This window comes from Perna viridis, chromosome 5 (genome assembly GCF_037379345.1).
Source record: "Perna viridis isolate PV_CMFRI_1.1 ecotype Kerala chromosome 5, ASM3737934v1, whole genome shotgun sequence".
NCBI classification, from domain to species: domain Eukaryota; kingdom Metazoa; phylum Mollusca; class Bivalvia; order Mytilida; family Mytilidae; genus Perna; species Perna viridis.
In genome coordinates this window covers 41,548,389-41,573,695 of record NC_142449.1, presented here as the reverse complement: position 1 = coordinate 41,573,695, position 25,307 = coordinate 41,548,389, and the positions used below count along the sequence as shown (strand labels likewise).

At 31.6% G+C, this 25,307-nt stretch overlaps 1 protein-coding gene across 1 annotated transcript; it reads right to left on the bottom strand.

Annotated features, from left to right (window-relative positions):
* On the bottom strand, positions 1 to 24,184 carry LOC148617753 (bactericidal permeability-increasing protein-like). The gene is made up of 15 exons (XM_088585293.1): positions 23,990 to 24,184; positions 19,960 to 20,059; positions 19,061 to 19,186; positions 17,292 to 17,365; positions 15,595 to 15,749; positions 14,904 to 14,967; positions 13,483 to 13,577; positions 11,508 to 11,684; positions 11,018 to 11,092; positions 7,227 to 7,385; positions 6,592 to 6,659; positions 5,874 to 5,916; positions 4,302 to 4,365; positions 3,522 to 3,598; positions 1 to 2,521 (listed from the first exon to the last, which is right to left on the bottom strand). The coding sequence occupies exons 1-15, from the start codon at positions 24,087 to 24,089 to the stop codon at positions 2,483 to 2,485; spliced, it is 1,416 nt and encodes a 471-aa protein (XP_088441419.1). The 5' UTR covers positions 24,090 to 24,184; the 3' UTR covers positions 1 to 2,482.
* Between the last annotated feature and the right edge of the window lie 1,123 nt (positions 24,185 to 25,307).

Sequence of the window (25,307 nt, the reverse complement as noted above, 5' to 3'; positions counted from 1 at the left end):
TTATATGAAAAGAAAACCATTTTTATTACTGTAATGTATATTTTAACACTTTTATTACAACACATTTAAATATTATTAAGCATTAAAAGTTAAAATAATAATAATAGTAATGATGTGGAAGATTAAAATATTTGACCAAAAAAAAGCCAACAATGTATATGCATGAACCAGTACATGTATACAGTTGAATTAAAAGATAAATATTTTGGTTTTATGTACACTCCTTGAGGCGGTCACGTTTCCCATTTTAGCGTTTGTGAATCATTTATTGTGCATTTACACATAGTTTTGCATTCGTTTAAACGCTTGATAAATGCACAATAGAAGCATTCATTTAAATGCATGATAAAAGCGTTTGTTTAAATGCACGATAGAAGCGTACGTTTAAGCACACGTTAGGAGTGTTAATTTAAACGCAGCATTTGTTTAAACGCATGATGGAAGCATTCGTTGATTTATTTTACTTTGATTGTTTCCTTGATTCAACTGTTATTTTTTTTGTTGCTATTATTGATTTATATAATTTTATTTTCTATTTTTTCGTTCTTCATTATTTTTTAAAATTATTTTCATCATTCCTCTATCATACGTTTAAATGCACGCTAGGAGTGTTCGTTTATCTTCCATTTAAACGCAAAATGGGAGCATTCGTTTGAATGCATGATAGAAGCATTTGTTTATGCAAACGATAGAAGCGTTCAATTATCGTGCGTTTGGGTATCATGTGTGCAGGAAACCTAAATATCTCAAGGAGTGTAATACTCCAATAACATACAGAAAAAAATTATCAAAATATAAAATCTTCAAAAACAAATGGTTCAACAATACAAAATAACATTTAAATCTGATAAAAAAATCTTAGAAGGAATTCACTTATATGGTTATACACCATTTCCAATATTTGGAGGAAAAAAAATTACGTGAAAATACTTTTATTCAAGGGTACCAACTTTTGTGGTTTAGGAAAAAGATGTTAGTTCATTTTTTAATTCATGTATTTGACAATTCCATCTTAGAAAAAATGCATTGGAAATTTCCTTTTTGCTGGCAACCAAATTTTGTGGTATACGAAATCCATGAAACCAAGAAAATCATGAAAATACCCACAAACAATAATACTTTCACAATAGTCAATTCTTAGCCATGCACAGTGTAATTATATTATGCAGCACACTGATTTAACTTTAAGTTGTGAATAACAAGATTCTGATATAAGTTATCAAAAATATAATAAAATCAAAGATAAAAATTCTAAAAAAAACAACAAACAAGTAATATTTTTAGTCAACAACTGAGTTAAAAAAATACACTGTGGTAATATCAGTTACATTTTACTACAGGTACTTATTCATTTACTACATGTATTTATTCAGGTACTTATTTTGAAACTACTGTTGTTCACTGGATTAAAAAAAAAACAGAATATCATCTTCAAGACTCTGCAATAATGGTCTTATTGTATTGGTCCTAAAATACATGTGACTTACGAATGTCTGGTGCAAAGTAATGAAAAAAAAAAAAAAAACAGGAACAATTCAATCTTGATTTTAAACAATCAGAATTTGGGATAAGTTGAACACTGCATTAAAAACAACAAAATACCATGAAAATAACTCATATAATACATGTAGATGTAGGTTTTATTTACATAAAAAGATAAAAAATAGGGCAAAAGGAAAAAGGCAGAAAAAGAGAAATAGAAAAAAGGCATTGTGAAGAATATAATAAAGATCAAAGAACGTAAAAAAGGAACAAGATACAGAGAGGCAACGATGAATTGATGAGAAATGAAGGAAATGATAAGAAACTTCATCTCGGGTTAGAAATATACAAATTTAAAAATATATAATTTTGCTATAAAAATTTAATCCTTATATGAAGGTAAAGTATAAAAAACCAATGTTAAAAATTATGCTCTGTAAATATTATCAGGCTAGAAATAAGAACAATCTATAAATTAGAGAAAGTGAAGACGCAATGAACTCTGACAAACTAATACTGTCAAATAATTGCTCTACAATTCAAAAGGACAGCATTAAGTGGAAAAGTAGCCTGCCAGACACTTTTATCACTGTTGAAGTCATATAATACATGTTACTGTACATATCAAGGTAGATTTGTACATAATTTTATGATGTGATAGCTTCCTACTGAAAATAATCACAACAACCCAGGAAAGACAGAGGAATGAACAACACATATCTACAAAATAAAAACTTACTAAGCAAAATAACTTTGCTTACTGTGACTAAAATACAGACTAAAATATATATATATATTTTTGAACCAAATACAGTCCTCTTTCTTTGTAAACACAAGATATAATTTATTATTGTCAAAAATAACATCAACAATATCACAGTTAAAAAAGATAAATCCTTTGGCCCAAAAATGAAACTATAATGAATTCTATATATAAAAAAGAGCTTGACACCCTCAAAAGCCATCTGTTCATCTGTAGTATAGGTCCAAGACAATCTGATTACTGGTACTTCAAGTCTGTTCCAATCATGAGTGTTTCCTACAACAGATAAGATGACAAAATAAATGGAATAAAATGCACTGACTAAACATACTTTTGGCCAGACAATTGGGTGTGTAAGTCTCATCATGTGACTCCATGGTTTCATGAGAATGGATTCTCGTGTCATTCAACCTCCATGCATTTTTGTGTTAATACCCATCATTATCATAGTGTTGAGTTTCGTATTAAAAACATAATGTTTTTTCGTGTAAAAATACCGATAACAAATGACAAATATCTAGTTCAATATGATACAAATGTTAAGTAAAGCATAAAATAAAAATTTTGCAATGTAATGCAGCCTTTCAAGATCCCAAGAGTAAACCATAAAATGCACACCAGTCTTTGGATTTCAATACATTCTACATTGGGAATTCCAAAAGGAAAATGAAACTAGAACGAAACTTACAAACCCTATACTTAACTAAAAACAATTCTGATATGATGCCCATTCAAAAGGGATGAAATCAAATATATCAAAGTGATAAAGATGAAAATGAAGAAACCTGTTCATAAACAACATGCTCAATGGACTGAATTTTTTAAAAATCTATCTAACTTATTTGAATGCATGGTGATGTCATGTGACTATGGTAGTGGGGAGACTTCTTAACAACAAAGAAATGTGGATATGCATACCACAGGTGGAAAAGATGGAGTGAAGCAAAATTATCTGAGGTTATCTGTTTAACAGTTATGGGATTCCGTAAGTAGTCATTGTAAGCTTGTTGTTGGTTTTCAGCCAAACCTAAAGAGTACTTGACTAAAGAACCTAATAAAAATCCTCCTGAACAGCTGCATTGGCATACAGGCCTACTTAAAGTCCCTCTGTTAGCCTTTTTTCTGACCTCTACCAAATGGCAGGTACTCTAACTGAAAAGTGTATTACTTCAATGAGTGTGACAGTCAATATTTTTATTAACGGCAGACAGTGATGTTACTTCAATGACTGTGACAGTCAATATTTTTATTAACCACAGACAATGTAAACAGTTACCTTGTCCAGGGTGATGATGGTGTTGACAAATTGTATTTGATCTGTGACTGGCAGAGGGATTCCCTTCGCTCCAAGCTCTAATAGTATAAAAAGATTTTAACTTTGTTGTGAGTACATTGAATATGAAATGTGCCATTTCATTAAGTATGTTGTAAAGCTGTACAATTTAGGCAATAATTATTGCATTTTTTTCTCTTAAAAAATTATTTACTTGTTAATACTGCTAATATTCTCATTTTTTTTTTTTAAGGAAAATGACTACTCAATTTTTTGTCCTTGCAGGATGAAAAAAATGTTAAAAGTATTTCTTAAAAAGTTGGTTGGTTGAACGTGTCACTAGATGCATTTTAACTTCCATTTGTCATATATTAATATCAGCAATTAAAAATGCACACAATATTTAAGAATAATTGTTTTTACTGATTTCATAGAAAGTATAAATAAAAACATGCAGTCGCTGGTTGTGTATTTAAATTCAGCAAAATTTAATTCAGTACATATATGCAGTGCTGTTCTGAAACTTTGACTCGTATTTAAATGCTGGCCCAGTCCGACAGATTTATTAACAATTACACACTTCTCCACTGTTGTCTGTCAGAACTTTGCAAAGACTGGAAATGCATGCATAAAAACAACTTTTTTTAAAATCCTTCTATGAATATCCAAACATAGGTTAACTGCATACATGCAATAATGCCTCTCATCATTTAATTTTGAAGAGATCAACATGTTAGTTTTGAAATATTTAATATAGAAATATTGAATGGAAATGTGACTTACTGTTGAGATTTGGCTTCACAAAACTGATAATAGCTGTGTTGGCAATAAAATTCAACATCCCATCCTACGATGAAAAAAGCAAATTACCTTAAAAATCCATTTATATATGTATCACCAATATATCATTGAATACATGTTATCACATAAAGGCTTCAATGATCACAGGTGGCCTTCAGCTGACATTTTTCATCTCAGTGGATATACTCACCATATCCATTCTTGTAATATTCAATACACAGACATTTTTCATCTTAGTGGATATACTCACCATATCCATTCTTGTAATATTCAGTACACATAGACATTTTTCATCTCAGTGGATATACTCACCAAATCCATTCTTGTAATAGGGTGTGTAAGTCTCGTCATGTGACCCTGTGATTTCACGAGAATGGGTCCGAGTCTACCATTCAAAAGCATAGAGATTTTTCATTTAGAGAGTGTTGAGTTCAGTGTTGAGGGCAAAAAACTTTCTGTGTAAAAAATACCAATGAAAATGACAAATAACTATTTCTATATGATAAATGAAGTAAGAAAATACATAAACTAGAAGATTTTGCATTGTTATACAGTGTTTTGAGTACCCGGAAATAAACAATCAAATACAGATCGGTCTCCAGTTTTCAATACGTTCTACATAGGAAATTCCGGTAAAGAAAATGAAACTAGAATGAGACTTACATACCCTATATTCAGTACACAGACATTTTTTATCTCAGTGGACATACTCACCAAATCCATTCTTGTTATATCCAATACACATAGACAGTTTTTATCTCAGTGGACATACTCACCAAATCCATTCTTGTTATATCACACATAGACAGTTTTTATCTCAGTGGACATACTCACCAAATCCATTCTTGTTATATCCAATACACATAGACAGTTTTTATCTCATTGGACATACTCACCAAATCCATTCTTGTTATATTCAATACACATAGACATTTTTCTAATTCAATACATTCACAAAAAATCACTTGAAACAAGAAATCTGGGAGCAACTGCTAACTAGTGATACCTCTGTTTCCATCAAGATATAAAGAAATTCATTTTTTTTTCAGCAAACAGGAAGTAGATGTCATATGACTATGAAAACGCATCCCAATATAAAACATCACTATTATATAGGAGGCTTAGTACAATATATCAGCAACCTGTGATCAATAGAAGCAGAGAGAAATGTGATGAAAATTTTATATATAACCACTGTATAAAAAAAAATTCAAGTTTTTTTGACAAACAGGAAGTAAATGTCATAAGAGTACAAGATGCATTCAACAATTCAGTATATTGGAATGAAGCTTTGTATAAAATATCAACAGCCTGTGATTTACAGAAGCTGAAAATTTTGTTCTGAAAATTTTTTTATGGAATGACAGACACAGGTAAAACAGTATATCCTTCTCCTACAGAGCAGAGGTGTTCATATTTTCCTATGTAGCTCTAATGGGTGATTGAGTGGAAGAATGAGAAACAAACATTTATATGTTACATGGAAAAAAAGGAAAATCTGTCCAAACAATTTCACAAAATACAGCCTTCATCCACAGATAAATCAAAACTTACATTCAGCTGTCCAACATTAGATTTGACTACATGCATCTTCAGTCTAAAAACAGAAACAAATTTTAAAGAATTATTAAAAATGAATGTACCCTGTGTACACATTATGATACAATTTAAAGCCTAATAAAAGGAAAGTATCAACAATTTTTTCTATTTTTGTTTAAAAATAGCATTTGTGCAGAAGAAATTAATTAATTTAATAAGAAATCTTATTAAAAAAAACCTGATTCTATATAAATTGAAATACAATGTACTTTTACTTGTATGTTTTTTACTGTAAATCTTTCACATCTTTTTGTTCACCACAAAATTGATATACCGGTAACTGTTGTACTGTGATTGATTGATTGATCAATTGTTAGATGTACAAATTACATGTAGTTTCGCATCATTTTGGCAGATATTTCATATATTTCAGGATGAGAACATTTGATCTCTTGGAACAGACCCTACTTTGTATTTTTCAAACACTGAGTCAAATTTCATAGTGCTAGCTCACATAAGCAACAGTTTGCAGGTACACATTGTGGGAATGTCATCATGACTGGAAACATTATTTGGACTGCTTGTTAACCAGTTGTTACTTTTTCTACTTTTTGCTTAGTAGAGAAGCAGTGAATACTGACATTAAACTTTTAGTATGATTAAATGAGCATGCTACCGCAAGAATATTGAGATGGTAGATGCAAAATAAATATATTAGTATAGACAGTATTACTTCATTTCATCAATGGCAGCATAGATTTTCTCATTCTTCACACTAAGTTCCACTGAAGTTTTCATTGACTAAAAACAAAAACAAAATAGTATAAATATATAGAGACAAGCGTGATAGTGTTTCATTAAACTATTGATAGAAAATACACACTTTATTACAAACAGAAAGAATTAAAACTTAATATTATCATAAATTATTGGCTAGGGGCATAAAAATGTCTTTTTTTTTAATTTAATTGTTATTTTGGGAAACTGACTTCCTTCCAAAAGGATAAAATTATAAATTATCTTGTAGTAAGTTAACAATAATTTAATTTAATTTGTAATAACCCTTCTGGTTGGTTGGTTATCTTTGGGCCACAAATGTATGAACTAATGTGGTACTGTGATGTCATTAACATCAAATGGTCCACAATCTGCAAATTCAAGTAACCCAAAACAAAACAACATTCGGATCAAGGATCAAATCTAAGTTTGGACTATAGTCAATTATTTATTAAATTGTAAGGATTGTTATTAGTTTTTGACTAAGTAATGCAACAATAACCAACTTTAGGACAATTACATAACTTGATCAAATACCCTGGCAGTCATATAAAAAATAAAAACAAAAGCAATTGTTAAATGAAACCTTACAGCATTAAGTGACAGAAGGTATATTCTCTCCTTCTGTGTATACATGTTGATCATTCCTCCACATTCTACCATCACTTTACCATTGGATATTGTCATGTGTGGGGAGAATTCACTTTTCATTTCCATAGCAACCTGCTTGTTGGGATACTTCTTTGCCATCTGTGTAGTACAAAACAATTAACTTGGTAGTAATTCAAGTTTTATACAGAAAACCCACTCTATTGTTAGGTATATGTCAATGAAGTTTTAACAATTTTTTTTAAAAATAAAGTTAATCAGATTTAGAACAAATGACTATAAGTATGAAAGTATTAAATTAATCCTTGTCATGCTGCACCAAGATTGGACCTGTTTCTGCTTTATTAGTTCTGGCAGTGTTAATCTTAGTTTAGGACAGCTCAATTTCTTTCCATATGGAAACAGCATATAATGACAGCAGAAGCCAAAGCCAATCGAAAACTAAACATCATGAGAAAACTTGCTGGTACAAACTGGGGTGCTAATGAGAAAGTTTTGAAATCTGTCTACAAAGGAAATATATGCCCACATCTAGAATATGGCTCTAGTGCTTGGATGACAGCAACTAAGTCTCCCCATCAGACTTGAGATAAAGTCCAGAATCAGGCACTCCACATCATCACAGGTGCTATGAAATCAACACCTATTGCTAGTATGGAGGCAATTACAAACATACCATCATTAAGTAAGAGAAGAGAATGTAAAGATATAATACAGGCCACCAAATATCATTTCTTACCAAACTACCCAATGAATGAGAGACTAAAACAACTATCCTCAGGCAGACTCAAAAGATCCAGCTTCACTCTAGAAACAAGAGCATTGCAAAGAAAACACCAAGAACATCTATCGAAGCATGTCAAACACACCAAGAACATCTACCCAAGCATGTCAAACCTATAGTTTTAAAAATGAATGACAATCTATGTGCAGAGAAGGAGGACAATGTAACCATTCAGACAACAGCTCCATTACTCAGTGCCAAAGATGAACAATCAAACATCGTCAGAAAGACCACAACAATGAACATGCTGGAAGAAGAGTATCCATCAGCGACAACAAAAGGAGGGGTCGGTATCTACATAAAATACTCAAATGGAGAACAACAGTCAGTGGCAATACCAACTGGATTACATTGCTCCAACTACAAGGCTGAAGAAGAAGCACTCATCCATGCGGCAAATTACATCAAGGAAAAACGTAGAAAATATGCAAGTAGTATTCCTAACAGATGCCCTCTTCGCAATACAAGCACTGACCAACAACAAACTACCACAACTTGAAAGATCTATTTCTTCCATCAAGAGCCTTAAAACTGCCATACAGTGGATACCTTCACATTGTGGAATCAACGGAAATGAAAAAGCAGATAAGCTAGCAAAGTAAGGCACTCAACAACAGCAAGATGAAAATCCTGTTTGCTACACAGAGATGAAGACCATCATCAAGTGTCTGCACAATACCCCTCAGAAGCAAGATAGCTATCATCAACTACAAAGATTTGAGCAAACCACAATCTTCAGGCTCAGGACAGGATACAACAGACTCAACCAACATCTGTATAGAGTTTTGAAGGTCATACCATCATCTATGTGTCCCAGTGGAGAAGCATAGCAGAATACAGAACACATTCTGCAGACGTGTAAGTTACACCAGGCACAGAGACAGAAGATATAGGATAAACCAACCCCCATTACAGAGAAACTGTATGGACCTGAGAAAGATCTACAGAAGACGGCCAGATTTGTTGAGGAGACTGGCATTCAAGTGTAATGGCGAATGACAAGAAGAACAAGCAGCATGACTGTGCTTTAAAATGAGACTATCTGATTTACAGTTTTTAAAAAAATAATGACTGGAAAGCTGAAAAAAGAGGTCATGAGTTTCCGCTGCCCCCCAAAAAAGAGAGATTTTTTAGACTGTAGAGTTCATTTTCTGGCCCTTCGTCAGAGCAGAATTGATCTATAGTGCTTTATTTTGTCTGGAATCTAAGTGACCTTTCAGAAATACTCCTGACCTCCAACTCCTGATTATAATGAAACTTATTTGGCTTCAGTGGCCTTCACAGTGTACAAGCTACGGGATGAATGTGCTTTGGTTCCTGTTTTGCTCTTGTTGAACCCCACATGAAGCAAAAATTGGCCAGAAATGGACAAGAGGCTTCCAGGAGCCTATATCACTCACCTGGTTGATTTCTGTCTTTCAAGGCAATAAATTTAACAAGTAGTTGTCCAACAATTTTGATTCAAGAAGATTTTGGTAGGACTTATCATAAGGATCATTTCAGCAACTGAAAGTTTCTATCTATCATAGTTTTCGAGATATTGGCTGAAAACGGTAAAAAAAAACCCATCATTTTTCCTATTTCAAGGGCAATAACTCTTATAAGAAATCGTCCGACAACTTTTATGCCTGAAGACTTTTGTAGTCCTAAAAATAAAGATCATTTCAGTTACTGAAATAATTTTCAAGATATTAACTGAAAACGGTAAAAAAAAAACCCATCATTTTTCCTATTTCAAGGGCAATAACTCTTATAAGAAATCGTCCGACAACTTTTATGCCTGTAGACTTTTGTAGTCCTAAAAATAAAGATCATTTCAGTTATCGAAAGAATTTAGCTAAACCCAATGGTTTTGGAGATATATGTGAAAAACTACTGTCTGACCCCTATGTTCTATTTTTAATAACGGTAGTCATGTTTTTCGACAGATCAAAAATCCCCATATCAGTTCTATGCAGTATACCCCAAGGAACATTCATATTAAATTCTCCTTCAATTAGTAAAGTAGTGTCAGAGGAGAAGATTTTTGGAAAGAAATAACATTAAAAATAGCAAAAAACATTGAAAAAGGGCAATAACTCCAACATGACTTAATGGATTAAAATGAAAATTTTACTGCTGATAGATCTCATCATACTGAACACTTTTATCCATGTCAAAATTTAGCAAAACCTAACAGTTTTGGAAATATATGAAAAACTACTGCCTGACTCCTATGTTCTATTTTTAGTAATGACGGCCATGTTTTTCGACGGAACAAAAATCCCTACATCAGTTCTATGCAGGATACCCCAAGGACATTCATACTAAGTTTGGTTCCAACTGGTCAAGTGGCTTCAGAGGAGAAGATTTTTGAAAAAATGTTAACAACGATAGATGACGACGACAGACGCCAAGTGATGGCAACAGCTCACATGGCCTTGGGCCAGGTGAGCAAAAAATGAGAATTTTCGAGTGACAGACCCATTTCACTGCGTAGGCCCATCCACCCTCACACCATCTCCTCACCCCATCTAAACAACCTTGTATTCACCCATCTTTATTTTCATATAGCAATCAGCAACAGTACCATTGTGCAACTAATTTGCATAATTTGCATAAGTTTACAAAATATTAAATCTAGACATTTTTTCAGAATGATTCAGCACGACAAGGGTTAAGAGAATCTTGAAAAATCAATAAAAGTACTGTTTGATGTAGTAAAACTCAAAGATTATGATGCATAGAGGTATACAATAGATTTTGGCTTTTCTAATTTTGTGTGTGCTTAGTGGTTCACTAAATATTTATTTTGGGGTTTTCAGACAAACTACTAAAGTGCACAAAAAGAAAGCACCCAGCAAAAATTATCCATTGTACAATAATTTTGATCAAATTGCATGGATTATACTTAGAGTAAAATATCAATTATAATTATGTTAAAAAGAACAAACATTTACTTATCTTTCGGTTATTATTTAACAAAACAATTATTACCATGATTACGTACCTGAGGAATAACAGATCCTAGACAAGGTGACTCTGTACATGTAGTATTAAGGAAAGATCTGTCTTTGGCAGGCAACTGTTGAATATTACAAAAAAAACATTGAGCTATGTGCATTCAAACTGTTAACAAAAACAATGTACAACAACAAAATTGCAAGAACTTGATTCATAATTAAATATTTTCCAATACTTTTATCAGATGAAGCTTATGAAAGAAATTTGTAGAAATTTTGGGGTAACATGTGCAAAGAATTAAAAGATTTATGGCTTAATCAAAAAGTTTCAACAATGGATTGATTCCAATTTAAACTGTTACTTATACTCTATATATAACCATAGAACCTTGAATCTTTTCTAATAGGGACAATAGCAAATATTCATTAAAAAAAACCATCTGTAATTACTTAGGTAAAAAATACAATTCCTAAAATATTGTGAATGAAGCATTAACCATGAATTTTGTTATGGTTTAAAAAAAATCATCAACTTACATCTTTGCCTGTGAGATTGTACTGCAGCATGCCATGTGTCTGCCCAACATATGCCATGGAATTGAATACATAGTCAGACATTGAGATATAGAACATTTTGTTGGTGCTACCTATCTGTGGCATGCTGGGAGCATCAAATGGTGCTTCTGTAGTACTGCCTGTCCAAAATACTTCTCCCTAAAATATATTATTTTTTTAAATAGTGAAAAATGGGGATGGCAAAATGTTTAAAATGGCCTAAATTGAAAACTGCACTTTCGATTTTGATGAAAATTGAACCTGACCTGTATTTAAAGTCATAGTACTTAACAACTGTGAAAAGTTTTCAAAAAAATCCATGAACTGTTCTCAGGTTATAATCTGGAAACTGGGAACAAAAAATGGACATGCAACTTTTACATAATAACATGGAGTGGTCCTTTTCACAAAAATCGTAAGTGTAAAATTAGTTGTAAGTTATGATGTCATAGTAAATAAAAGTATAGTGACGTCATAACTTACGACTAATTTTACTCTTACGATTTTTTGTGAAAAGGGCCACTGGTGTATTAACAGTGAATCTTATATAAAATGTCTTAAATTTGCTGAATTTTTTTTGGCAAATACTCTTTTCAGGTATTAAAGCCAACTTGATGAAAATTAGATCAACTTATTGTTCCATCAAGACCTAATAACATACAATCATTCTACTTTCTCTTCTGATCAGCCAATCAGATACCAGCTATCAAAATAGTGAAAAGTAGAAATCAGAGGATCATGTTAAGGTCATCTAAACAGAATTAAAGTATGATTGAGTGTTGTAAGATCCTGCATGCAGTAACTGAATGGAATATTTAAGTAGATTTATCTTTAATTAGAACTATCGAAAGTCACTTCTATTGTACACAATAATTAAATAACTTAAATGATAAATAATAATAATGTAAACATTACACCAAGAACCAACTGGACACAATTTTGCACCTAAAGAATCTATCAGCTACCCATGGGTCAAAAACAGTTCATTTTGCAACATAAAACAATTGGGGCATTACCTGTAGAAACTTAAAATTCAACTGAAAAAATAAATCAAAATGCTGTTAGCACTGGAGGTTTTGGATTCTTTTGAAAATAGTACAATACATTCAATCTCAAAGATAACACAATGTTAAATAAAACTGTAATCATACATTTGCATTTCCCATATAATTTAGGAATGTTAAATGTAATGAACTGAATGTTAATCTTTAGTACTGATTTCAGAGATATGCAAACCTGGACATTGGGAACAGTTCATGTGGGAGATTCTCTCTACTGACAATGTCTCGTGAGGGATATTTTTACTAAATAAAAATTTTTTTATGTAAAAATTTTAAACCAAAAATCTACCACAAATCTTACATATTTATGTGGGAGATTCTGAATTTTTTATAGATTTTGTTGGAGTCTTCCTTAATGTGGGAGGACTAACAGGTATAAATAGTTAAAGGGTATCCACACATTTACAAATTGGTTCATTTTACCTCCTTCACATTTTTTTGACTGATAAGTGTGTTATACAGAACATGCTTAACACATTCCATGCTTCTTGACATTTTGCAAAAACGAAATTTTCTTACAGCAAATTTATTACTGAAGGCCAAAATTTTATTTGTAGCAATGATAGGACATAATTAAAATTTGTAGCAATGATAGGACATAATTAAAATTTGGAGCAATGATAGAGCTAAAGCTATGTGGTAGACTACTGGGGATAGTCTGATCAGTTTAAATAATCAGGGTTTCATATAAGTCAACAAACAACAAACAGATACTTATAAGGGTCTAAGATCCGGAAATATCAATTTCTGTCCAAGAACTTTCAAATTTCATTTACCTAGGATTGGACTGTTGTTGTTGTTGTGTTGTGCCTTAGTCAATGAAATGTCTGAAGACCAGAAAACCAGAGACTAATAATAACAAGTAAGGCAAATGTTCTGGTGTAATACTAACATACCTTATGATAAGTCTCTAAAAAGTGCTGTGGGTTGAATGAAGGTGAGCCAATGAATCTGTAATCCAAGGTGAATACCTTAGCAATGTCAACTGTCACTGGAAAAAAATTAAAAAGGATGAGAAAATCATCAATTTAAAAAAAGTTACAGCCTTTCTATGACTGCATCAAATCTACTCATGGCGACATAAACAGTGGTCATATTTACTAGAAGCATTCTGCAAAAAAAAGATCCATAAAAAAATCTTTAATTTTGATAAAAATATTCCTCTTGGTATATACCTAAACATTATTGACAGGCAGCATTTAATTTTTTTTAATAGTTCAATTAAGCATTTTTTGTACGTGCTTGTTCTTTTACTAATTAGTTGTTCTGAATTTCAATAGAATATAAATAGTCTCAAAATAACCATTTAAAATCCTTAAACTTCTTGGTTCTGGAAGACATTTTTTTCCTGTGCAGTAGAAGCTAAATTTCTTGAGTTATGTGATGTCATACAATGTCTGGATGTGTAAATTTCCCATTCAAAATACAATTTCTTCATTTAACACCATTCCCTCTTATTTTTTTGTGGTAATTGTAATCAATAATATAATCAGCTATAATGGATTACATTTTTAATAAGTAATCACATGTAATGAGCAATCATCAAATTTTATAATTTCAAGTAATTGATTTCTGGGTGGAAAATACTGTAAAAATTTTGATTACATTACCCCAAAAATTGTTCTACAAAGAAATATCTTAAGTAATCATATAAAATCAGGATGTAATCATGATTACATTGACAAAAGTAATCAAATGGTATCAATTACATTTGAATTATGAGTAATCATGATGCAATAGACTGAATTCTTTACCCCATGTAATCATGATGTAATTGATTACATTTGAAAGTAATCAGCCCCAACCCTGGTTGAGATATCAGTGATACAAAAATACAGTCAAATGTTATTTGAGTACAAATTGCTCCATTCCTTTTAAGCAAAACCTATAGTCATATTCCCATTAAAGTACCTTTACCTCTTAAGATACAGCATTGCCCATTACCATGCATGATAAATCACTACAGACAGATAAGGAAGTTCACATCATCCTAATACTTTAAGGCACAGAACATTTCCCTCTAGGGGGGGGGCTGGGATTTTATGTTGAGTTAGTTATTTTTGTTTGCACAAGTGCAAACAAACTGACGTTTTTTATTCAGCAGCAGCAGGATTTAAAAATTTTAAATTAAAAATCTACATTGTTAACATGGTTAAGTTATGGGAGAAATATTGAATCATATTTTACTTCTGTCCATGTCTAAGTAAAAATCGTTTCTCACTCAAATTTGGAATAGTTTACTTTTCAAAATGAGCCCACCCCTAACACCCCATCCCCCAGTATAAAATGGTTGGTGCATAACAAACGTATACTTTACCTTTTAGTTTAGCCAAAGCTTTACTTCCACCATCATTAATTGAATTCTCTAGCAACTTACACAGCTGAAATACAAAGGAAAATTGTCTCTATTTCTGTTACAGAGCACCTAGCTTAAACATTTTATTGTTCAAGAAAGATGTATTAGATTGGAGCTATCATACTTCAACATGCTGAAAATACAGCTGCAATGAAGCACATGGCATGCCTGTCACTGTTTTTTTTTAGTGTTTAAAGTCCATCAACTCAGAAAAATAAAATTACCCAAAATAAAGTAACAATAAAAGAGGACTTCCTTTCACAATAATAAATTACCTGAAATATTTTCAAAATCTCTAGAAGTATTTTTGAGTCATAGCACCACATACTGTGAAAGTACTATTGTTCGTGGGGTACCGATTTTCATGGTTTCCCTGGGTAGGTCAAATCACAAAATTTTATTCCCAACGAACAGGAGATTCCTATTGATGTGTTAACTGAACACCTCAAAACCACTAATTCAAGAATCCATGAACTTAATCCATGAAAATCTGTATCCACGAATAAAAGTACTTTCAAAGTATATAGACTAATGAATATGAATACATGTAGTAGGATGAACAGTTTAAATGTGAACAATTTTCATGGCGAAGCCCTAATAATAATTTTATTATTCATATGTCACACATCAAAAATCATGGCTACTTCACTACCTGGCCATTCAGCTGTTTCTTAAGCATATCTCCAACATATCCTTTAAAGAGATTATAGATCCATGCAGTTCCTCCATGGAAGTGTACACTAACATCCCCAATATTACAGCTGCAGCCATTGGAGGCCATTTTTGGCCGACCAGTTCCATCAACACCTGTTTTTTTATGAAAATATTGAAGGTTTAAGTAAAATATGATTTATGGATAAAGATTTCTACTAAAGGTGCTGTACAAGGCAAACTACAAATAAATTCTTTGTTTCTCATGCCCTGTGTAGTTCCTTTAAAAGGTGCGACAACTGAAATAAATAAAACCTATATACCCCCCAAAATTTGTTTGTGGGGGGTATAAAAAGTACCACACTCATTACCTATATGAACAATGCAACTTTTGGGCCGACAGTAAAACTTTTAAGTAAAACACCCTCCCTCATCAATGATCATTAAAAACGACATGAAAAAAGCGACATTAATAATCTAACACCTCTATGAGTGCAAGATATGGAAATTTCAGACACCTGAGGGCAAGACTTGTTCTCCAATGAGGCTCCACCTAGTTAGAGCATTATTGTATCTTACACAAGGGTGTAATTCCCAATCTTGTATGAGAAAAGCTGGCATTTTATTTTTTTTTTCTCACTATGAGTTTGTTTTCAGATTTAATGTTTGAATTATATTGACCTACATTTAACAGGTGATTATAAAGTATCAATGTGGCCAGTGATATGTCACAACCAGGTGCAAAACATAGGTCACTTCAAAACACAAACTGCAAGAAATAATCACCAGTAATTCTCTATACAATTAATATTTTAAAAGAATTTTTAAATACATATTGGTTAATTGTATCATTTTTTTAGGGGTAAGTGCATGTGTTCTTTCTCAACCTGTGGGTGAGATAATGAAATATCTCACAGCTAAAAATAGGAATATTCTTGTCTCATTAGTGAGAAAAAAATTAATGTGATTGTCCAAATTTTTTACAATGATATATTTTGATTGTAATATCATGGTTCAAACCATGTCTAAAATAAATCCTGAACAACAGAAAGAAGCATCACTACTGTCATAGTGGTGAAATTTTCCATCACTACTGTCAAAGTGGTGAAATATTCAGACTATATTGTCATTTCATGTTTTTTTTCTACAGAATATGAAAAAATGGGGTATAATGCAGTGGGGTAAAAATGGTTACTTGTATATAAAAATCAATTACTGATTTAACTGGAAATGTACTTTCGAGGTAGATACAGCCTGTTGTCTTTGGTCCTATTTTTTAAAGTGTTTGCATTATGTATTGACCTCAAGAGTTAATTGCAAATGCAACAGATTTTTTAAGTTTGTCTTATTGTTGTATTTTCTCACCAATGTCTCAGGTTAAAGAGAGGGTTGAGTGCTCACAAACATGTTTAACCCCGCCACATACTATATAATCCTGTCCTAATCCAGGAACTTGTAATCAAGTGGATGACATCATTTGTTTTATGTTCATTGTTATTTGTTTTTCATTTTTTCTATAAGGTCAATGTTAGTCTTTTACTAATAGTTTTACTTCATTTATTGTGGGGCCTATTACAACTTGCTTTATGGTATTGGTTTTGTCCACCATTGAAGACCATGTGGTGACCTGTAGGAGTTCAATTGTTCATTGGTTGACTGTTGAAGACTTGAAGAACATTTCTGAACATATATAAATACCTAAAGAGATGCCAACACTGAAGGTTACTCCACTAACAGAAACATCTATACTACCTCCATCTGATACAGGAATACTGTAAAATACATGTAGATTATATCATACAAGTGTTCATAACATAACATATTACAACATTACATCATCACCAAGACTTAAAAAATTCTCTCCAACTAAAGTGAATAATATATAGTTGGTTATATCTAATCATGGGCATACACATTTAAATGTTTTTCTTATCCAAGGACAGCTTTTTAATCACAACTATTGGCAGTATTTTCTAAACACCACCTTAGTATCTCATTCTTGTGAAGTAAATCTGCACTTGCTCAAAGCACCCAGTATGTGATTTAAGCCAAAACAAATAACAGTTTTGATTCCTGCTACCAGCAAGAAAAAATAGGGTTGGTATATGTTAGGGAGTGGTTTTGCCAGTCACTTAAGCTAAATTTATTAAAAATGATATAAAAAGTGACTAATTTTATATTCTGAAATTTGGGCCAAATTGATTAGTCAAAATGACTAAAGTGACTAGGACTAGCTAACACACTGGTCACTCTGGTGGGGAAATTCCTTTATTTTCCAAAAAATATTTTACATTGAGTTAATGGGGAAACAATCTACACTTTAAAAGGTGCTGGTGCCAAGTGGCCATAAAATGGGAAGGCACAAAAAAAATAGGGTAGGTAGGGTAGCAGAAAACAGACCTATTATCTTTTTTTGCCTTAGCACTAGGTTTTGAGTCACAAGTGCTAAAACAAATTAACTGCATGAGAGAGCATAAAATCAAATCAACATTATGATACTAGCGCAACATATATTTAAGTCTTTAAGGTAGACCTACGATAAGGGACATAACTCTTGAAATCAGTGATATGTTTGCAACATATTAATTTCAGCAAAGCTTATAAAGCTTTCATTTGAAACAGAATGAAATCAATCCAGGTTACTTTGATGCTTACATGAGACTGATGCAAAATGCTGAATACAAACGTTCCAATGATTTGTATGAGTTGTATCTCTTATCCTAGGTCTACCTCTTTAGTATCAAATCAGTGGTGAATATGACATAGTCCTAAGGCCACAGAAAATCAAGGGGTTGTTAACACTGGAGGTTTTTGATTCTAGTGGAAATTGTAACATGAACAAACTTTCAAAGATTACAAGATGTAAAATCAAAATTTAATCATACATTTGTGTTTAACATATTCAGAACTGTTTTTACCTTAATATGATGAAACTAAATATCAATCTTTACTAGTTCTGATTTCTGAAGTGGAAACTGTAATTGATAGTTGTATAGTATATAACTTCACACACATTTATCAATTTTGTTCCATTTAACCTTTTTTTCAAAATTTTCAAACCTGTCCAAAAATTAATTTGCATTTACATTAAAAATATTTTAACTGCGTATTTATCCTACACTGTAGTTATACTCAAATAAAACCAATTTCACCATAAGAAAATAATTTCCTTGATGAAAATAAAATTTTCCAAAACTATACTTTTTATCAATTTGAATTTTCCTTCCAATTTTACTTAGTTAAAATCACTACACTTTTTATTCACTGTTTATTGGTAACAAAATATTAATGATAGGAAGATTTTGACTGATAAGTGTGTTATATGAAACATGCTCAACACATTTTCTGTTTCTTGACACATTACTATAAGTACAAGTACATGCAATGGAGGAAGTTTATGGTTCTGTAAGTTACTGACCACAACCATCAGGTTCAAGGATATTCACTTTTCATCAGATTTTACTTACAATGTATGAAGTTTATAGTGGAAATCACCATGAATTGAAAGGCCCAGACCATCTGCTTTCCAATTTAATCCATTACCAGTAACTGTTATACTGCTGGAAGGCTTGTTGAAACTTTGTATGGCAATACTGAAAACATTACATGGAAAATTATTAATAACTTTCAATATCGGCTTAAAAAGAATAAAAAAGATTACCCCTAAAAACTGACAATAAGGAGATTAAGACGTCACACAAAAAACAGACGATAAGGAGATTAAGACTTCACACAAAAAACTGACAATAAGGAGATTAAGACGTCACACAAAAAACTGACAATAAGGGGATTAAGATGTCACACAAAAAACTGAGGATAAGGAAATTAAGACTTAATACAAAAAAACTGACAATAAGGAGATTAAAAGACGTCACACAAAAAACTGACAATAATATTTACTTTTAAATTGTACTTAGTATACATACATGTATCTCCTTTAATGCTTTTCAAGAGAAAGAACTCACAATAATCTCAACTTTTGCAGGCATAATTTTGCTACTCCTAAGTGATGGTAATGGAAGTTTCAGAAAACTGTCATTTATGTAAGGTTTTCTCACAAGTTTAAAAATAAAACTGTTTTTTCTCATGAACATTAATAGCAACATAAACAGAAGAATTTCATGATATTTACTAAAAATACTGGAATGAAATTGGATCATACACATTTTTATGAAAACAGTCAAAATTTTGAATTAAAATCAGATAATTTATTCTATAGGACAGTGCTTTTGAATTCCTCTGATATAAAATCAGATGAAAATGTGTGTTATGTAAACAAAATGTGTTTTCTGTTAAAGGTTTTGCCACATAAAATGCAACACCTGTGCAATCTATGTCATGGTAGAAGGGTTAAAGAAACACTTACTTGGATATTTCATAAGTAACTTTACCAGACCTCCCACTCTGATCTGGCAGCCTTAGTCCTTTGGCCTTCTGTGCAAGTTGGTCAATGGCAACTTGGTCAGCTGAAAAATGAATACTAGTACATGAATAGATATATGAACCAGTAGTTGAAAGCATTATTGTACAAAAAGAGATTTCTTTACAAACTTAAAAGGATTTCTATTTTTGATGATTCTTAAAGGCTGGATGAATTTTTATAAAATTAAATCTCAGGTATATTTGCTATTTGGATTGTCTGGAAAACATGTGTGCATAACAGTGAAAAAAGTGCTTTATTCATATACAATGTACATTTAAATTTTATTTAATGTCTTTACCCAGTGCTGTAAATAACAGATGAAACTAAAATATCTCATGTCAGATGCTAATACTACTTTAGAAAGTATACCATTAAAATGGCCCTCATTTTCTCATGCGAAAGTGACTAAAGCTTTCAAAATCCTGCAAAAAACCCTGCAAATCCCTTATTTTGTTCTTCTGGTCGTTAATGAATGAAAATATTGCAACTAGGAAACAAACACAATACACTGTATCATATACATTCAATATATTTTTTATCTTGAAGGTGCAGCAACGGAATGCCAAACTAAAACTGGTTCTAAATTAGAAATAATAAGTGAATTTGGTGGGTTTTTGACATGTATGAATTCACGCCTTGTCTGATTTTTATATAAAGACTGATATAAGTAGAGGTAGACAAAATAATTGTATAATTTAATTTCAGAAGTAACACAGTTTCTGATTGGATCAAAATTTTCATTTATCACCTCATAGACCAAATTTTGTAATGAGCTGTTCTCAATTCATATTTGATCAGAAATATCTACTGTTGAAAGCAATTAAAACCAAAGACCAATGTATGGAAAGCCAAAGAGGACAAAAATGAGCATTTTCCAATATTAAAAAAATGTTTTTTTAATATTACAAATTCATTTTCTAATATTACAAATTAGATTTGTTATATCACAAAACACTTTTTCATAATAAAAAATCCTTTTTTAATATTAAAAATTCAATTGAATTTCTAATATTAAAAATCCTTTTTTAATATTAGAAATTGATTTTCTAATATTAGAAAATGGATTTGTTGTATTCAATTACGATTTTTTTTAATTAGAAAATCATTTTGTAATATTAAAAAATGTGACTGATTTTGCAATATTGCAAAGTGCTTTTCTAATATTATAAATTCATTTTCTAATATTCCAAAATCTATTTGTAATATTACAAAATGTGTGATATTTTATAATATTACTAAATCAGAAATGTGCAATATTAGAAAATGAATTTTGAATATTTTACAAATTGAATTTCTAATATTAAAAAATCTTTTCTAATATTTAAAAATGATTTTGTAATATTAAAAATTCATTTTCTAATATTACAAAATATTGATTTTGTCCACTTTGGCTTGCCATACCAATGTGTACATACTGGTAGATACAATGTATGATTATCAGATTTTTTTTATTTTGTGTTTATGTTACCAAATTTAATATAGTGTAGAAATTATAATATTTTTATTATTATAGTTTACAGGGGTTTCCTTTGATAATATCATACTTTTGATTCTGAAACAACCACTTCCTATTCTTTTGAATTGGAGTTAGGAATTCACTGGCCTGGGTCATGTGATGAGACTACCTGCACGAACCCTATTCTGTTAGATATATGTGACCCTTGACCTGGATATAGACATGATTTATTATTTATAATACACAAATGTATAAATAAATTGTCCTGCCATATAAGGTTTCAAAATCCTGTTTAAATTTTATAGTACAGTCTGTTTAACCACCTGCATCTAGTTGGGATTATAACTGATATTACACAACTTAAGTATATTTTGACCCTATGTCTAATTAGCAAGTACATGTAATCTAGTTTTTGGTGTTTATTGTTTGTACTGTTTATACCAATGAACTGTATTAGTTTAAGGTACATGTGAAATAAAGAATTGAATTGAGTGTCTGTAACATAGAGAACCATGCACTCAATGAAATGCACAACAGTATAAGCCATGGATGGTGGGACCCCTATCACTGTAAACTGGTGCAAGTACAAATGTACTTATAAGATGAAGGTGTACTCCACTAGTGTAGCTCATTAAGTGTTGTATTTACTGTACATGTAAATCTACTATCTTGAAGAAAAGTCACTGCTACACTACCCCACCTCATGAATCATTTTACCAAATTGACAATAGGGTATGTAAGTCTCGTTCTGGTTTCATTTTCTTTACCAGAATTTCCAAAGTAGAACGTATTGAAAACGAAAACCAATCTGCATTTTATTGTTTACTTCCAGGTACTCAAATTGATGTATAAAAATACAAAATCTTTTATTTTATGTTTTTTTCTTCATACCTTTATCATGTAGAAATAAATATTTGTCATTTTTTATCAGTATTTCAAAAAGATATTTGCCCTTAACACTTAACTCAACGCCCTCTAAATGACAAAATTAATCTCCATGCTTTTGAACGGAAGACTAGGACCCATTCTCGTGAAAAAATAGGGTCACACAACGAGACTTACACAACATATACCCAACATCAAACCCTAAGCTTTACTCATTATTTCCCAATATCAGTGAATCATGTACAAGAATCAGTACATGTAATCCCTCTACAAAATTCACATCTGTTCAGGTCCAACCAGGAATTGACATCATGACCACAATTGCTCAGGTTGGCTTCTGTATTCTGTGCACATGTACGTGTAAGTCACTTAAAAGATAATGGGACTAAATATAATGAGAATGGATATGGTAAATATGTCAAAGAGAGAATGTAACCCCACCAGGATGAAATAACTCAGCTCAAGGCCACCCATGGGTCTTCAATGTACATATATGACGAGGAAACCCTCACACGGTCATCACAGGACAAGTTTAATGTACGATAACAGAGTAAATAAATACATCAATAAACATTTACATTTAAAAAAAAAACTGAAAAAAAAATTAAACAAGAGGCTCCCAGGAGCCTGAATCGCTTACCTGGTTGAATTTTGTCTTTCAAAGGCAATAAATTTAACAAGAAGTTGTCCAACAATTTTGACTTAAGAAAGCTTTGAAAGGACTTATCATAAGGACCATTTCAACAGTTGAAAGTTTCTTTTAATCTACATGTATCATAGTTTTCAAGATATTGACTGAAAACTGTTAAAGAAAAGTCATTGTTCCCCTTTCAAGGGCAATAACTCTTACAAGGAGTCATCTGACAACTTTTATCCATGAAGACTTTTGTAGTCCTAATAAAAAGGATCATTTCAGGTTTGAAAGAATTTGGTTAAACCTTAGTTTTGGAGATATATGCAAAAAAACTACTGTCTGACCCCTATGTTCTATTTTTAGAAACAGTGGCCATGTTTTTTGACAGATCAAAAATCCCCACATTTGTTATGTGCAGGATATACCAAAAAACATTCATACCAAGGTGCCCATAAAATGTACATAAATGTGGTATACTGGTATATTCAAGTCAATCAAGAGCTAAAAGGGATAACGTTTGGAAGGCAGGGGAAATGGGGCCATTTGCCCCTTTTTACAGAAAATGGCCCATCACTTAAAAGAAATTTTGACCGTCTGTCCGTCACAAAGACTGTCAGCGCAAGTCCTCTGAAAATACATAAGTAGTCAAAGTAAGCAAATTTCAAAGGTTAAAAGGGGTAGAACTCCTACATGAAGTCAGCGATAAAAAATTTCCTGGTAATATGCACAACTACATAAGATGTTCTTACAACATACCAAGTTTCGTAAAATTTGGTTCAGTAGTTTCAGAGGAGTTGCGCTGACAAACTTTAAGACTGACAGACGGACAGGCCAAAAACAATATGTCTACCCACCAAAGAAGGGGAAGACATAATATGATTTGTTAACAAATGGCACCCTCAAATTTGTCATCGTTATAAAACCTTCTATTAACAAATCATCAAACATTTCGGAATTTGTCATTTTGTGTTTGTCCTTTTAAATTTAAGTTAACTTACCATACGTTAAACCGGCTTGTGTTATTCTTGTTTTCAATCCAGGGTTTCTTCCTGACACTAAGTGCAAACAAAATAAGACTATTCCTAAGTAAATCGCCATTGTTCTTTTGGTTTTCTTCCCTCTTCCTGGATCATTAGGAAAGTGGATTTGTTTATATTTACATTACTGATAAAACCCGAGACAACCGAAAACTTAGTGTTCCGAATGGTACAAGAATTTAGATTAGAACCAAATAGAGAAGTTAATAAGAACAACATACTAGAAAGAACCAGAATGAAACCTAGTGAGTATACACTCCTCTTCTTTTACAAGATGATTGTTATGTACTTCTTTTACTATTTTCGACATAAGAAAAGAATTAAGGTCATACTGGTAGGAAAATAAATGTTCAGCATTTGTAAGAATAAGATAAAAGAGCAAATTGGTGTGCATATTGTATCTACAGTGTATTTAGATTATGTTTATTAGCATAAGATTTACTTCCACAATATTTAAACTGCTGGCACATTGTATGTACACCAAGATATTATCTTGTTTAAAGAAAGATGGATACAATTTCAATGAAGATTTTGTCGTTATGGCATATATCAATGATGATTATGTTTTTCATACAACAAAAAAATTGGCATTAATTCATATCTGTCCTGTGAAAATGAATTTCATTCATTATCTTTTTTCAATGAAAAATTCCATAAAATATAAGACAACCTCCTTGGTTGAGCCTGTGTTTTATCCCTGGACTTGCTTTTGTTTGTTGTCAGGTGGCATAAATGATTTTTGATAGTTTTCATGCCTAAATGTGTCTTTGTAGCATTTACACTATTTTATTCACATAAAGACACTTTATGTCAGTCCCCCAGACCACTAAGTTGGTATGTTCAAAAACTGGTTTCTTCAAAAATTAATTTTGCATGTGACCTTGAGGTGTGTTTACACTTGTTGAAGACCTTTTTGTGATTTCTTTATGTATTTACTTTTTTTGGAGGTTATATGATGCATTTGTTGCATTTCACCATACCTGTTCCTTTTTCTAGTGATATTTGATCTATTTACAACAAAATCAAAAGATGTATTTCTGATACCTATAGCCATCACTGGTTCTGTAATTTTGTTGTTACCCTTATTGTATAAATTTCATCAAATTCCTTGCAGGCTGAATGAATTATAGGGAAAACAGGAAAATAATATCTATTTCATTAAGTACATATCACCTTTTATCAACTGCCCAAAAAAATTCAACAAATGTCTTTTAAATTCATTAAGCCTTCACCTATTTACCTTAAGTTCCTTTTATTCCAAGACAGCTTGGCCAAGCTA

Excerpts from the sequence above, each read along its gene's own strand:
- LOC148617753 (XM_088585293.1), bottom strand. The coding sequence starts at position 24,089 with ATGGCGATTTACTTAGGAATAGTCTTATTTTGTTTGCACTTAGTGTCA. Across the intron at positions 14,968-15,594 it reads AGAAACAGCTGAATGGCCAG|CTGTGTAAGTTGCTAGAGAA; the intron begins GTAGTGAAGTAG and ends TTTGTATTTCAG. Across the intron at positions 3,599-4,301 it reads TGTGAAGCCAAATCTCAACA|AGCTTGGAGCGAAGGGAATC; the intron begins GTAAGTCACATT and ends TTATACTATTAG.